This window comes from Eptatretus burgeri, chromosome 3 (assembly GCF_056783735.1).
Source record: "Eptatretus burgeri isolate ZD-2024b chromosome 3, Ebu_testis_v1, whole genome shotgun sequence".
Taxonomy (NCBI): domain Eukaryota; kingdom Metazoa; phylum Chordata; class Myxini; order Myxiniformes; family Myxinidae; genus Eptatretus; species Eptatretus burgeri.
In genome coordinates this window covers 59,377,983-59,394,977 of record NC_140963.1, presented here as the reverse complement: position 1 = coordinate 59,394,977, position 16,995 = coordinate 59,377,983, and the positions used below count along the sequence as shown (strand labels likewise).

At 43.7% G+C, this 16,995-nt stretch overlaps 1 protein-coding gene across 2 annotated transcripts in view; it reads right to left on the bottom strand.

Annotated features, from left to right (window-relative positions):
• LOC147029997 (WAS/WASL-interacting protein family member 1-like) overlaps positions 1-16,995 on the bottom strand; it is an 88,630-nt gene that overhangs the window by 40,171 nt on the left and 31,464 nt on the right. For both annotated transcript variants that reach the window (XM_085873601.1, XM_085873602.1), the window contains exons 2-3: positions 9,800-9,898; positions 6,073-6,199 (exon numbers count right to left, since the gene is read on the bottom strand). In XM_085873601.1, the coding sequence (XP_085729727.1) occupies positions 6,073-6,199; positions 9,800-9,850 (178 nt within the window). In that variant the 5' untranslated portion in view covers positions 9,851-9,898. The remainder of the gene's footprint in view (positions 1-6,072; positions 6,200-9,799; positions 9,899-16,995) is intronic.

Below are 16,995 nucleotides of genomic sequence, written 5' to 3'. Positions count from 1 at the left end.
AGTTTTTGGGGTTTTTTTTGGTTTTTTTTTTTAAACGCTGCCAATACGCCATTATACGGTAGCTGTAAATTAGAAACACGTTCAGTAAGTTCTGTGGTCGTCTGGAAGACGTCAATCAAATACGTCAATATGCGTTGGAGGTACGTTACACATAGGTTAGAAATAAGTTTTGGGTATGCTAAGCATTACCTCGATGTGTTTCGACTTATGAGTAACTTACAAGTAACGTGCGTCGACGTGTGTCAACGATTGCATAACGTGCCTATAACTTATGGCCAGCGTAGCGAAACATGTGAGTCATACGCTGGCATACGTCGTAAAATTTCAAGCATGCTAAAATTTGAGGACAACTGCAAAGTACAACGATGAAAGCCAGCGTACTACGACGTATGGCAGTGTTTTTCGGCGTGCTCTTAACGTATACAAACTTACCCATAACGTATTCGACGTGTGCCAGCGTTTTCGACAAATTTTTCATAAGTCGGCATACGCTGGCTAAATCGTCAAGGTGTGACACCACCTGAAGATCTGAATCTGGATCCAGATCAGAGAATTTTAAAGTGATTCTTTATCATTGAATGATTGGGCTAAAAACGAGATAGAGTATAACACAATATCTCAAAAAGTTCTGGACAGATTCGGACAAAACTTGGACAGGTTGTGTGTGCGACAACGACAAATTCATTCAATTTTGGTGAAGATCTGAATCCAGATCCAGCCCATCATTTGGGTAAAAAACGTAAACTGCTCAGCCTGAAGGAGGTATGCGCTCTGCCGAGTGCCGTTCAAGTTAACCTCTGCCATCGAAGATGGACGGAGATTACCGTTTTCACCCCTGTCTGTTTGTTTGTTTGTTTGTTTGTGAACAGTATTACGGAAAAACTCCTGGACGGATTTCGACGAAACTTGGTGGGGGGATTAGGTATGGTCCAAGGATCATGCCATTAGATTTTGGACTTGGTCCAAAGTCCAATATGGCTGCTATGGCGGCCATTTTGAAAAAATATTTGAATTTTTGTTTTTGCATTTATACATGTTTTAAGTGATTTCCAACCAAAGAAAAAATAAATTTGTTAGAGAAAAAAAACAAAATTTTGCAACTTTTTTTCAAAAAAATTTCGATTTTATTTGAAAAATATTTGAATTTTTTTTTTTGCATTTCTACATGTTTTAAGTGATTTCCACCCCCCCCCTAAAAAAATTTGTTAGAGAGAAAAAAAACAAATTTTGCACCTTTTTTCCAAAAATATTCGATTTTTTTAGCATTTCTACATGCGCATCGATCTAGTTTAGTTTATTCAATCGTGGTTCCGAAGAGTCTAATACATTTTGACCTACAATGAATAGGATATCAGGTTCACTTAAGTGACCCAGCAGTATTGGTGGCGGAGGTTTTGCACTCTACCGAGTGCTCCCCCTCTAGTTCGTTCTGTTTTGCCAAGCGTCACTCTATGAATTATTTTTAGTTTGTCTGTCTGTGTGTTTGTTTGTTTGATTGTGAGCAGGATATATGAAAAAGCTGTAGGCGGTTTCGGACTAAATTTGGTGAACAGGTTATGTGTATGGCAAGGACGAATTGATTACATTTTGGTGACAATTGGGATCCAGATACAACAATTATTTCAGTGATTCTTCACCATTGAGAGATCCGGCCAAAAACGATATCTCAAAAACTTGTGGATGGATTCGGGCCAAATTTGGTGGGACAGGTTGGGTGTGTGACAAGGAAGAATTTATTTGATTTTGTTGAAGATCCAGATCAGAGAATTTTAAAGTGATTTTTCACCATTGAGTGATATGGCTAAAAATGATATACAACACGATATCTCAAAAAGTTATGGACAGATTCAGACAACACTTGGTGGACAGGTTGGGTACATGACCATTGATATAGCAAAAACCAATACCAAGCGCATGATATCTCTAAAAGTTGGAGACGGATTCTGCCAAAACTTGGTGGACAGGTTGGCTGTGTGACAAGGACGAATTGATTTGATTTTTGTGAAGATTCGAATTCAGATCAAGATACAACAATTTAATTGTTAATGAGATTCTTCATCATTGAGAGATGAGGCCAAAAACGATGCATAGCATGATATTTCAAAAAACGATGCATAGCATGATATTTCAAAAATGGGCAAGATATGTTCTACTTGATCAGGCATTGCTTGGTGGAGGTATGCGCTATACCGGGTGCCCTTCTAGTTTATTTTGTAATTTTCATGCCATGCTGTGGAAGGACCTATTACGCTGTGCTACACACCTTAACATGGTGTGCGTTAAAAACATGGAACTTCTTTTGGGTTCTTTGTGGTTAATTAGCCTAAGCCTAATCAACTGAGGAGATCATGACAATCATTTTGGCGTATCACACTTCACATCAGAAAACTCAAGTAGAACTCCACAAAAACCACAAAAACCACACACACACACACACACACACACACACACACACACACACACACACACACACACACACACACACACACACACACACACACACACACACACACACACACACACACACACACACACACACACACACACACACACACACACTCTATCGGTGATAGAAAATGGAATGTTTATGCAGCCAACCAAAGTAAACTGAATGAAAAAGCACCGATGGCTACTTCTTTGCTAATCTAACCTGTTATCTGCTGCTGACAATATCTGCTGACAATATCTGCCCTGACAATATCTGCTGCTCTTCCTTCGCTCCAATTGGTTCTTCTGACCACGTCCTTGTTAAAGTTGACATCTCTCTGGCTGTTATCAGAGAACCACCTCACCACCGTCGAGTCTGGCATTTCACTCAAGCCGACTGGCAGGGTCTCCGAGCAGCCATCAAACTTACAGACTGATCTCCTATCACTACTTTCTCAAACATCAACTCATCCTGGGAATTCTTTCAAAGAAACTTGCTCTCCCTCATGCACAGATTTATCCCCTCTCGTGTTCAGTTGTCTTACCCTTCCTCCCGCCCTTGGTTTACTGAAGCTTGTGGCGAGGCAGTTGTCCTGAAACAACTTGCCTTTGCCTCATGGAAAGCAAACCCAACTGAGGGCAATCTCAGTTCTTTCCACAAAGCTCGGAACAAGTGTGTATCTACCCTCAGGAGAGCCAGAAAACAACATCTTTCTCATCTCAAGTCTGAACTCTCAAACCTCTCTCCCTCCTCAAAATCCTGGTGGCGTTTAATCAAATCTGTTTCTGGTGTATGTTCCCCCTCCATCCCCTCCCTTACCTCAAATGGCCGCACTGCTGATTCCACACGTGATAAAGCTGAATGTCTAAACTCGGTGTTTGCAGCTAAATCTTGTGTCCTAAACCCATCACTATCTCTACCCACTTTACCCAGTCGCACCCAACTGTCCCTGGACTCTGTATCCTTTTCTCCTGACAAGGTGGAGAGCTTGCTTTCAAACCTCGAGTCAGATTCTGCAACCGGTCCAGACGGCATCAGCCCACGTGTCCTCAAAGCCTGCTCTTCTGCTCTTGCTCACCCTCTCTCTGTTCTATTCACCCTCTCATTTGCCCAAGGTCATCTGCCATCTGCTTGGAAATCTGCTAATATCACTGCCCTGCATAAAAAAGGTGCAAAAACAGATCCCTATAACTACAGACCAATCAGCCTTCTCCCAATCATCAGCAAGGTGATGGAATCCATCATCGCCTCAGATATGAAATCCTTCCTCTTCTCCAATGGCTTGATTTCCAATCATCAATTTGGTTTCAGACCAGGTCACTCTACCCTGGATATGCTGCTTCTGCTCTCCCATCAATGGATGGAGGTCCTCAATGCCAGACAGGAAATCCGAGCCGTATCCCTGGACATATCACGTGCTTTTGACACAGTCTGGCACCCTGCCCTACTCACCAAACTCTCTTCCCATGGTATTCAAGGCCAACTCCACTCATGGCTCGCAGACTTCATCTCCTGTCGCAGTCAACGTCTGGCCCTAAATGGAGTTCTTTCATCCCCTCTTCCTGTGCAGGCTGGAGTTCCTCAAGGTAGCGTTCTGGGCCCTGTTCTTTTTCTGGTTTTCATCAATGATCTCTCGGACTCTCTGGAAAATCCTCTATTTCTCTTTGCCGAAGACTCCACCCTCTGCCGTACCATCTGTCATCCCTCAGACCAGCAAGCAGCAGCTTCTTCACTCACTGCAGATCTGGATAAAATCACAAACTGGTCCAACACGTGGAAGTCTTTCAATCCAGACAAATCTCACACTCTCACTATGTCTCTTCAAAAGGACCGTTTACAAAACCCCCCCATCCACTTTCTCAACAATCCTCTGGAAGAAGTCTTTTCGTTCAAGCTTCTAGGTCTCACTATCTGCCATGACCTTTCCTGGGAAAGTCACATTTCCAACCTCGCCTCAAAAGCCAGTCGCCGACTGGGAATCCTCCGTCGTGCTAAGTCCTTCCTCGGCCCTCTTGAGCTCCTGACCACTTACAAAGCTTTTGTCCGTAGCCTGATGGAGTACTGCTCTCCCCTCTGGGCTGGTGCTCCTGCCTCCCACCTTTCTCGGCTTCAGGCTGTCGAAACCAGGGCATTTAAGATCATCGGCATCTCCCGCAATGAAGCTGTCTTTGGGCCTCTCACTCAATCACCGCAGGTTGGTCGGTGGTCTTTCTGTCTTCTACCGACTCCTCTCCAGCCTTGCTCCCCCCCTGCTCTCTCTGCGATTTGTCCCCACCACATTTCCACAGGGCGCTCAAGGTCTGCCAACAACCCCCTTCTGGTAAAACTACCAAAATCACGAATCACTGCTCATCTTCACTCTTTCATTCCTCTTTTTTCCCGCCTTTGGAATAAACTTCCTCACTCTATTCTTTCCCATTCTTCCCTCCAGGCATTCAAAACAGCTGTTCACCACCACCTCTTATCTTCCCCCATCCAAATCCTCGATCTTTTCTACCCCCGATAATCCACCCAAGCCCACTTCCTTCATTTCTCCTACTTTCCTTCCTGAAAGTCCCTGAAATGTCCATCTTCGCTTCGCCATGTTCCCCGTCCCATCCCCATCCCTCTCCCTTCCACAGTTCACCTGATGTGTCTGTTCCCCACTGTTTTGTCCCTTCCACTCCCGCCCCTCTTGTCTCATGCCTCCTTGCTGTGAGTTGTGTGTTAGCTCTCATACGAGCCTCGACCAAGGTATACAAAAAAATAAAATAAAATAAAATAAAATAACCTATTTATTAAGTCTCCACCACAAGTTAGTGTGAGCTGGGATGGACAGAGTAACTGTGCATCCCCCCTTCCCCTCCCCCACTACACCTGTCCCCCTCCCTCCCCCCCCCCCAGTAAGTACTACTTGGTTGGCATATTTTTGTTCCTTGGGATGTCTTGGGTGAGGAAAAAAAGAAGTTAACACTAAATATTTTGGGTTGGAATTGTACTTTGAAATTTAGGGGGTTGCTTCACAAGCTCCTGCCTCATTTTGAATATACTGTTCGTTGATTGTTGGAAATCATTTGAAAGGTTAGTCAATTTCCTATTCAATGGTGTATCAAATTTACCTTTCTGATTAATATTCATCTGAATAGTCATGCAATCACAATGATAAATAATCAAAGCAAACACTTCATCAAATTAAGAGGGCTTATTCTGATATAATTATTTATATAAAACCTTAAGTACTGTACTGTGTAATCTATGAGGGAGAATAACATGGCATTTAGTGGCAAAAGTAAATGCTCGTTTTCTATGTGTTTGAGCTGTAAAATTTTCAATTAAAATTCTACCCAAATGGTAACAAATAAAATAGATAACAAAAAAAATTATGGATGTGTGCACAAAGAAAAAAGGAAACCTTTAGAGTTGAGAGTTTTAGGTAAACCTTGTCGATCCAACCAAGTGCTGATTAACACTCAAACATTGTATCACTTAATATTTGTATGTCAATACTACGCAAGACAACCATCAGTATAATTTAAGCAAAATACTTCATTATCAAAAAACACCAAGTTTCTTGCATTTCAAAAAAAATATTACTTTTTCTACTTCAAACATGGGGATTACAAAGGGCACCGAAAAATGCAAAATAATGGTGGTTTTTACACTACCAATGGCTGGTGCACTCCGATCGTTGGTGACGACCTTTTTAAGCTTCATTCCTTTATTGATATCGGCTAAGAGTGCACTGTGCCCCTTCTGTTCATTTTTCGACATCTTGGGTGGTTCAGTATTTGCCTGGGAAGTGAAAGAGTAGTGTAAATGAGCAATAAATCATAGATCTCTCACATTGTGCATTGACAAAAACAAGTAACACAAGTGAATAATCTCAAAACAATAAAATGCTCATCATCTCATGAGATACAAATGCACAAAGAAAACATCTATCGATTTTCTTCTTCAATGAACTTTTTCAGAGTGATGCTGAAAGACAGGTTGAGAATCAGTAAAACAAGGAAAATGCTCCTGCCTTTACACAATCTATCAACCATGAGTACCACTTTTAACATCCCAAATTACTCCAACCTTCTTATGGGGTTGGCCAAGGAAAGTATATAATAAAAATTTATATTTGGCCGAAACTTCACAGACCGGCAGGCCAAGTCTGATGTTTAAGTGGCAGGAATTTTTAATTTGTTTGGAGACCCAAAGAAAACTTGCCAACTCCTCATGAAGGACACCAAGGGATATTTAATGTATTCGTACATTAACTAATGCTAGCAGGTGGGACACTCACTTAATGTTCATTCGAGGGATGGCACAGTTTCTCATGTAACACCCTGCCTGCGAAACACCAATCCTACAGTTTGTAGTCAGGTTCGGAATCAAACCCAGATCAAACAAGTGTCATTTGGCTATGTCTGCATAATCTAGCAATCACATTAGTTGCCAAATAAAATTCCTTGAATGTCGGCACACCAGGTAAAATCTTCAAACGAAGACAAACGTGTGCGCTCAATAGTGGTACTTCAAACAGAGAGAGAGCATGCATCTTGTAAATACATTTTACAATTTCTGGGATTTTAACATCAAATCATTTCAGAGGAGCACATGATGCTTGCAGTGATTGCAAAGGTTTATATTGCCCTTCTTCGCAAATTTCCATTACTAGTGTAATCAAACATCTTCGTGGTATTCTTCTTCATTGTAGTTCAAAGCTAGTAATCATGTGCTTGTGAGAATCAAGATATCTGGCTATTTTCAGAGAGCCACCTCAGTGCCGGTGAGTCTGACAGTTCACTCAGGCAGACTGGCAGGGACTACAATCAGCAATCTCACTTCAGGACTGGTCTAATAAATCTATGATTCTACATCTGCTGATAACTCAGCCTAGAAATTCTTCCAAAGATACATGCCCCCCTCTCCTTTCTATTTTTTTTAACACATAGTCAAGGCCCGAAGAAACAACTTGCCTTCTCTCCCTGGAAAGCTAATCCAACCGAAGGCAATCTCATTGCATTCCAAAAAGTCTGCAACAAGTGTGTATCCACTCTCAGAAGAGCCAGAAAACAACATCTGTCCAACCTCAAGGTTGAACTTTCAAACTTGTCTCGCTCCTCTAAAACCTAGTGGTAACTTGTGAAGTCTGTCTGGAGTATGCTCCCCCTCAATCCCTCTTCTCACTTCAAATGGCACCACAGCAGATTCTGCTCGTGAGAAAGTAGAATGGCTCAATTCTGAGATCGATTCCAAAACTAGTGTCTCCATCTCCTGGGTGTCGGTACCCACCCTTCCCAGTCATACCCAACTGCTCCTGGACTCTGTGTCCTTAGCATCTGAGAAGGTGGAGAAGTTTTCTTGCATTGCTTGACTCCAATTCTGATTCTAATTCTGCAACTGGAGCGGATGGCATCAGCTCATGTGTCCTAAAAACCTGCCCTCTTGCTCTTGCAATCCCCTCTGCTCTGTTCACCCTATAATTTGCATACACATCTTCCATCTGCTTGGAAGCAAAATCACCTCATTACATAAACAAGGTGCAAACATCGATTCCCTCAACTACAGAGCAACCAGCTTACTTCCGATCATCAGCAAGGTCATGGAATCCATCATAACAGTTGATGTGAAATCCTTCCTTTTCAACAACAGCCTCATCTCAAATCACCAATTTCGATTCAGACCAGGTCACACTCTACATTGGACATGCTGCTCCTACTCTCCCAACAATGGATGGAGGCCCTCAATGTCAGACATTAGATCAAGGCCGTCTCTCTGGACATATCTCGTGCTTTGGATACAGTCTGGCATTCTGCCTTGCTCTCCAAATTATCTGCCAACATTCAAGGCCAACTCCACATGTGGCTTTCCGACTTTCTTTATTCTCGTAGCCAATGTGTGGCACTCAATGGAATCCTTTCATCTCCTCTCCCTGCCAAGGCTGGAGTGCCCCAAAGCAGTGAATCTGGGCCCAGTTCAATTGCTGATGTTTATGAATGATCTCTCTGACTTTGGAAAAATCCCCTTTATCCATTTGCTGATGACTCTACCCACTGCCGTGACATCACTCCTCCTTCAGACAGGCAGGCTGCAGCCTCTTCCATCTCTTCAGACCTTGACAAAATCACGAGTTGGTTGAAGACTTTGTTCATTCATATGCAGGTACTAGGCTGCGGGGTAGCATCATTGGCTAGTTCGGATGGGCCGCTGATGAAAGGCCCTCTGCTGGTTAGGGCAGGAATTTGGAATTTGGGTACGGCGCTGGCGATAGCTCGCTTACTCTTCACGAAGGACACCATGCGATCTTTTATATCCACCAACGAACGATGGCAGATGTAACACCCATTTAACATCCATCCAAGGGACGGCACAACCATTGATGAGTCACACTCACACTGACTTTAAAACACCAGGATGGCAGTTTATAGCTGGGTCGGGATTCAAACACAGGCTAGACAGCTTAAAGGTGAGTGTGCAGGTCATCCTGTCAGCCCAGTCAAACACTTGAAATACGTGTTTCAGATTTCAATCCAGACAAATGTCACACTTTCACTCTCTGGGAGGACAGTCTGACAACCCCTGGCCTCCTACATCAAGCAAAGCCCTACCTTGACACCGCTGAACTCCTATTCCCGCAGCTTGATCGAGTACTGCTATCTATCCCCTCTGGGCTGGCTCCTGTGCCTCACACCTTGCTCAGCTTGACATCGTGGAAATTAAGGCCTTCAAAATCATTGGAATCTCCCACACTGAAGCTGAGTCTGTGGGCCTTTCACTTTCCCATCGCAGATAGGTCGGTGGTCTCTCTATCTCAATCTTCTACCTCCAGCTTTCTACTATTGCACCCTTTGTTCTTTCCTACTTTATCCTCACCAGGTTTCTGCATGGCGCACACGGTCCACAATCAACCCCTTTCTGGTGAATCGACCGAAACCCAGGATCACTGCTCACCTACTCGCACTAGTTCCTTTTTTCCCACCTGTGGAACCAAATTCCACATTCTCTTCAATCTCATTCCTCCCACCAGGTCTTCAAGGCAACTGTTCACCACCATCTCAGATCATCCCCAATCCAAAACCATGATATTTTCTACCATTCCCACCCCCCCTGCCCTCCACCCACTTAAATTTCCCATCTTTTCCCCTCATGAGGGTTTTCTTCTTTATCCATCATGTCTACCTCATGTGTCCTTTCCTGCCCCCCTCTGTCCCCCATTGTTTGTCCAAGTCTCCCTCTATCTTGTCTTTCAACTCTGCTGTTGGTGTCTCGTCGTCTCTGTCTCTGTCTCTGTCTCTGCTGTTCCTTCTTTCGTGTCACATCCTGATCCATTTAGTGTCCTAGCTCTTGCACAAGCCTTGACTCAAATATTTTTTTTTTTTTTTACAAACTTCATGTACCAACCTTAGAAAGCATTAGAGGTGGGGGTGGTGGTGGTGGTGGTGGAACCGGCATTTTTAGTGTAACGATCTGGCTTGTTGAAGTAAAACCAACTCAAACCACCTGCAAAAAAATCATCACACAGAACAATATAAATGCAATTCTGCATAATGGAGGATCACAATCATAAACCACCCAATTCATGCTGCAAATCTAGGACATGAAGCACTGTATACATACTGGAACTTGAGATTCAAAGTGCATTTCAGGATTTGTCTCAATTTGATTTTCCGGTTCGGGGAATTTCCATGTGGATGGTCAAATCTGAGCTGCTCATTTCCATCTCATTAAAGCTGAGTTTTCAGTGTGTATTTTTTTGAATGTGGGATCAAAGTGGTGGAGATAATGCAGAGAAGGAGTTTGGAAGTGTTGTGTGTGCAGGAGACCAAATGGAAAGGAGACAGGGTGAGGGGGTAGGTAGGATGATAAAAGCTGATGCATGCAGGTGGGGATGGAAGGAGTAATGACATGGGAATAATAGTATCGGAAGAGATCAGCAAGCAGGCGGTCAGAGCAGAAAGAGGGAGGTACGAATAATTATGGCATGGTTGGTGATACAGAGGCAAATAGTTTGTGTTACGTCTGTATATGGGCCACAAACGGGAAGGACTGAGGCGGAGAAGCAGGAATTCAGGGATGCACTGGAGAGGATGATGGGAATGGTTGAGCTAGAGGTGATGCTGTGCATTGTGGAGGACTTTAACGTACATGTGGCAGTAGCGGAGCCAGGTGAAGAGGAATGTTTTGGTAAATTTTTTGGGGGAACGAGGAATAGAGAGAGTCGAGAGCTGGTGGCGAGGAATGGGATGGCTACAGCTGGTTCATTCTTTCGAAAGCGAGAAAGCCACAAGATTACCAACAGGAGAGGACAGCATAGAACAGCAATGGATATGGTGGTGGTAAGGAAGCGACAGTTATGGAGGGTTAAGGAATGTAAGGCAGAAGCAGGAGAGCATGGTACCACCCAGCACAAGCTTGTGGTGTTTGTAGTATGGATGAAGAAAATTACCCCCGGTTGGGGGTGACAGTCATCTCTGAAGCTCTGCAGATGTGGATCTCTGATCGGCTTCGATGTCGTTTTGTCTTTTGGTTCAACGTACAGACGAAAGCCCGGGAGTAAAAAGGATAGAAAACCTCAGAAATCAAACTACATTTCTGAGTTATCCGGAGATAGATTTTGAAAATGGTTGATTTGGAACATTTATGATCAATGAGTCTTCAAAAGGATAGAAACCGGACCTCAGAAATCATTTCTGAGTCATAAATGGCGGATGATATTTTTCCAACTATTTTTCCAACTTTGAAGATACGTGACTCGATAACCAGGCCGAATTTAAATAAACCGGCCTGACCAAATTTAGATATTGTTCAAGATTATCAGAATCCGAAGAAATTTCGAAGAGCGGATCACAAACGACGGAGGAGATAGATTTTGAAAATGGACGATTTTTCAACTTTGGAGTGGCCTTGACCTTCAATCGTGTCAAAAGTCACACTGTCATGCATCACTCATCGACCCCTACCTACATACCAAGTTTCATCAAGATCGGGCAAATTTTTTTTTGACCGTATCACATCGACGATTTTTCAAACTTTGAAGACACGTGACTCGATAACCAGGAGGAATTTCAAAAAACCGGCCTGACCAAATTTAGATATTGTTCCATATTATCAGAATCTGAAGGAATTTCGAAGATCGGATCATAAACGGCGGAGGAGATAGATACCTGTTGTATCAACTATCACTATCGACACTTCTGAGGACAATTTTCCCATGGCGTGTGTAAGCGCAAGTGCAGGGAGGGGTTGAACTATGCAAATGGCCTCACCCTCTGTTTTCTGACCAATGGTTGTTGCCAACGATGTCTCAAAGAGAGGGAACGGGCAAAAAGGAGCGCGCGGCATGCTAAGGAACTAAATTTGAAGACGAGGTAGCGAGGTGTTGGCGTCTCATTCCTGTGTTCGCGTCTCATTCATTCCTGTGTTCGTAGCTCATTCCAGTATGCCGTTCCCATCTCATTCCTGTGTTTCCGTCTCAATCCAGTTCGCCCTTCTCAACTCATTTCTGTGTTCCCGTCTCATCAGAGGCATATCAAGAGACAGAGTATTTCGCACCTGGGGTGGGCCCTTCCTTTGGCACTCCCCCCCCCCACTCCCTGAGATAAATAATTTAAAAAGTCAAATACTCAGAAAACATCATGTGTACAAATAAAATTTCAACCGGATTACAGTACTGTACCTGTAGTAAGCAAATTGGAAGTAAGAAAATAGATTTTAATTGGTGCAAACCGCTTCAATATACTTACTTTATGTCCTGTCTTCCATTCGTCTATCAAAAAAGAAGAACAAGAATCCTCTAACGCACAGCGTTTCATTCGATAATAGTTTGTTGTCGTTTCGTTGTTTTTGTGTTGTTTATTTGCATCAGGACAGTAAGGTCACCCCACCTGTTGGGGAAGTAACCGTCTGTCCCCCACGGAGCCACTTTTTAAGCGGTGTCGCTGCTTCACTGCACAACTTCCTTCCGATATGGTGCGATTTCTTTTTTTCCCAGGATGTTTGACAAAATAACAAATAATAAAAAAGGAGGAGGGTACAAAAAAGGAAGTGGGCGGGGGCGATCAACTGGTGTTTTATAATTATTATTATTATTATTTGACCTAATCTTACACGTGCCTTTCTCGTTCGGGAACTTGGACTCAAGATTATTTTGGTGTCACAACTAAATCAACTTTATTATTGAGTTACTGTCTTTATTATGCAGTAAATAATAGTATTATAATGTCACTTGCAACTAAATCCATCGTAAGTTTTCATCATACTGGTATTTCAACTCTCTCAATGGCACCCCCTCAATTTCCCTTCCCCCTACCCCTCCCCCGATGTCACCCGGGGTGGACCGCCCTCCCCCCCCCCCCCCACGCGATTATGCCAATGTGTCTCATTCCTGTGTTCACGAGACGAGTTTGCGTCACTGAAGGCTAGGAAGATGTGAACCACACAGTCACAACAACAACTGAATAGTTTTTTGGCCGATGACGATTTTGAAGGGTGGAAAACAAAGGTGTAACTGTTTACTTGCAAATGTGCTGGACTTGATTTGATTTGCAATAACGTTATTTAATTAGGCTTTGTGTTTAATTCAGAATGAGCTACGAGGGGGCGGCAATTTTCCTCGATAAGCCACTGGTGAGAAGGATATTTCAAAGAGCTGTTGAACCGGGAAGGAAGCAATGGCAGGCTGGAGCTACCACGTTATGTAGAGGGGAAAGTGGAGTGAGTGGAGATCACAGAGGAGGAAGAGCGGACGGCATTGAAAAGGATGAAGAAGAGAAGAGCACCAGACATTGATGAGGTGTGCACATAGATGATATAATTGTAATGGAAGAAGTCAGAGTCAGTGGGACAAAGAGGCTGTTGAATGTATGTGTGAGAGAGAGTTTACTTCCAGAGGATTGGAGGACAGCGTTAATTGTGCTGATATGGAAGGGGAAGGGCAATGTTCAAGATCCGGGGAAGTACAGGGGAATTATGCTCCTAAGTCATGTAATGAAGGTGCTGGAGAGGATTCTGAATGGAAGGATAAGGAAGAGTGTGGAGATGGAGATCAGAGAAAAGCAGCATCCATCCATCCATTGGGACCATACTCTGTGCAGAGTGTTAGTGCTGCCTAAACAGTCTCCTTGGCGATCGGGCACAATCCTGGACGGGTCGCCACTCTGAGACAGTATACCAGCATGCTGGCACTCATTTTGCTGACCTCAGAAGGATGACAGGCAGAGTCAACTCCACCTGGTATTAATTTAACAGCCAAGTGGGATTTAAACTCAGAATTGTAGGATCCGAAGCCCACCACCCTAACCATTAAGCCAACACCAGGCATAGAAGAGCAGCAGGGGTTTTGAAAGGGTAGGGGAATAACAGGTGGGATGTTCGCACTGAGACAGCTGGTGGAGAAGAGGTTGTAGGAGCAAGGTGAGATGGCATTGGGATTTGTGGACTCGGAGAAGGCCTACGACACTGTCCCAAGAGGGATGGTGATGGTGACACTGAGATGGAAGGAAGTGCTGGAAGCAGAAGTCAGGTTGGTGGAAGGGATGTATCAGGCAATGAAGGGAAGAGTGTTGGTTGGTCCTCGGATGTCTGAGGAGTTCAGCGCGAACATCCATTTGAGGCAGGGAAGCTCTCTCAGCCCACTCATGTTTAATATTGGAGATGGAGCTGGTAAGCAGGAAGGTGAGCTTGAGGGGTAGTATGCGGAAGATGTTGTATGAGGACGATCTGGCTGTTGTGGTGGAGAGTGGGTGGGAGATACAGGAGGTACTGGGGGAGAGGAAGGAGGAATTTGGGAAACGGGCTCAAGATGAGGATGGAGAAGACTGAGGTGATGTGGGTTGGGCAGCAGTGAAAATAAATGAATACCAAGTTAGAGGGAAAGGATATCAGACAGGGAAATAGGTTTGAGTATCTGGGAGGAACAGTGACCGGCGACGGGAAGTCCAAGGCAGAGGTGCGGAGGAGGATTCAAGTGGGGGTGAATGCATGGATGAGGGTGGAGGGAGTAATGGCAGACTAAGATATCAAGAAAATTGAAAGGGAAGGTTCTGATGTCGTGTGTAACGCCGGCCTATCTTTATGGCCTGAAGATGGTGGCACTGCCTGAAAAACAACAACAGAGGCTGCAGGTTTGCAAGAACAACTAGGTCAGGATTGCAAGAGTGAAGAGGGTGGATATAATGATGGATGAACTGAAGGAGGAGATTGGTGTGCAGATGAGTTTGACAGGGAGATTGGTGAATTGTTGGTTGAGATGGGCTGGACACTTGTGGATTAGGGAAGAGAGAATGGCAAAGAGAGTGGATAGATCGAGGGAACACGGTAGGAGGAAAAGAGGTAAACTGCAGTTGAGATAGGAGTATTGTGTGAGGAGGGATATCGATGAGATAGGGGTTTTTGGAGAGTAAAGCGATTTGGCTGAGGACAGAGGGAGGTGGAAGAGTTTTGTGGTCAAGGCAGGGCAGAAGCTTAGTGCCATCAGACCTCACCCCTTATAAAGGGAAGAGGAAGAGGAGAATGTGGAAATGACTTATCAGGGTTAACATTGCTTACATAGTTTGGTTATCTCGGTGGTAAAAAGTGTCATGGCCAAAAATGTTGGCACCCTTGCACTTTATTCAAGTAACACAATTTTCTCTTAAAATAGGTTGAAATTGACAAAAGTATTTGGTCTCCACATTTCTTTATTTCACTGTTAATATTATAGAAGCTTTGTTTTTTTATTTAGAACTTAATATACAGTTTTAAATAAGTTAATAAAAAGAAATGGCATTGACAAATTATTGACACCCTCGACTTAAGATTTAGTAGCACAGCCTTTGGACAAAATAACTGCAGTCAAGCACTTCCTACAGCCATGAATGAGCTTCCTCCACATCTCCACTGGTAGTTTGGCCCACTCTTCTTGTGCAAACTGCTCCAGTTCTCCCAAATTTGAAAGGTGCCTTCTCCCAACTGCTGTTTTCAGATCTCCCCAGAGGTGTTAAATGGGATTTAGATCTGAACTCATTGCTGCCCACTTCAGAACAGTCCAGCGTTTTGTCTTGAACTATTCCTGGGTGCTTTTTGAAGTGTGTTTGGGATCATTGTCCTGCTGCAGGACCCATGACTTTCGATGGAGACCCAGCTTTCTGACACTGGGTTGAACATTGCGCTCCAAAATGCCTTGGTAACCTCCTGATTTCATGATGCCATGCACACATTCAAGGCACCCAGTGTCAAAGGCAGCACAGCAACCCCAAAACATCACTGAACCTCCATGTTGAACTTTCAGGAAGGTGTTCTTTTCTTTGAAGGCTTCATTTTGTTTTCTGTAAACATAGAGATGATGTGCTTTACCAAACAGCTATAATTTGGTTTCATCTGTCCACAGGACATTCTCCCAGATGGATTTTGGCTTGTTCAGGTGCGTTTTGCAAAACTCCAGTCAGGCTTTCTTATGTCTATGTCTATGTCTCTCTCAGCAGTGGGGTCCTGCTGGGACTCCTACCATAGAGCTCCCTTTCATAAAGTTGGCGACAGATGTTGCGAGTTGAAACTGTCGGACCTTGTGTCTGAAGGTCAGCTTGAATCTGTTTAGCAGTTGATCGAGGTGCTTTCTCCACCATTCGAACAATCCTTCGCTGCAATCTTCGATCGAGTTTTTTCTTGCAGCCACGTTCAGGGAGGTTCCTTACAGTACCATGGGCCTTAAACTTCCTGATAACATTGTGTACGGTAGACACAGGAACATCAAGGTCTCTGGAGATGGACTTGTTGCCTTGACATTGTCCATGTTTGGCTACAATCTTGTGTCTGACCTCTTCAGACAATTTTCTAGCTTTCTTTCTTTTCTCTATGCTCATTGCTGTACACACAGTGACACAAAACAGCAGAATGATTCATTTTCTCCATTCAAACTGGCTAAATGAGTGCTGTTAAATTGCAGACTCCTGCAACTCACCACAGGTGAGTTCAATTCCAAAGTAAAAGACAATCACCTGCTTGAAATCGAATTATTTCTCACAACTTCTAAAAGGTGGCAATAATATTGTCTGGGCCATTTTAGGATTTCTCTGTGGAATAAGCTAAGATTAAGTACTTTTCCAGCTTTTTTTGTTTTGTTCCACTGCAAACCAAAGAAATATGTGGATACCAAAATATATTTAATTTCAACAATTTTCTGGAAGAAATGGTGTTGTTTGAAAAAAATTGCAAGGGTTCCAATATCTTTGGCCACGACAGTATCTTCGAGTAAGTGCGAGTTAATTTATTTGTGATATTCGATATGAATCAATTTATGTCTCGAGTCTAGACAGATGATGTCCACCCTCCCTCATGAGTGTGTCTAAAAATCACCATAACTTTGAACATTTAATATTCTACCCTCTGTAATCCATTTTTATATGCTTTTAAGCATTTGGTTGAGTGATCAGCCTGTAGTTTAGGTGGGAAAAGCCGTCCCCAACACCATCCCGGCAGCCCACACAGAACCCGCACTATCGGGGTGAAAGGTCACCCCACTCCCAGACTGGGCTTTGGCAAAATGGTGAGTCAGGTGTTATGCCACAGCGGAGGCCACAGACTACAAATGCGTGGGCAGTTGGTGGGGGTGGGGAGGTGTA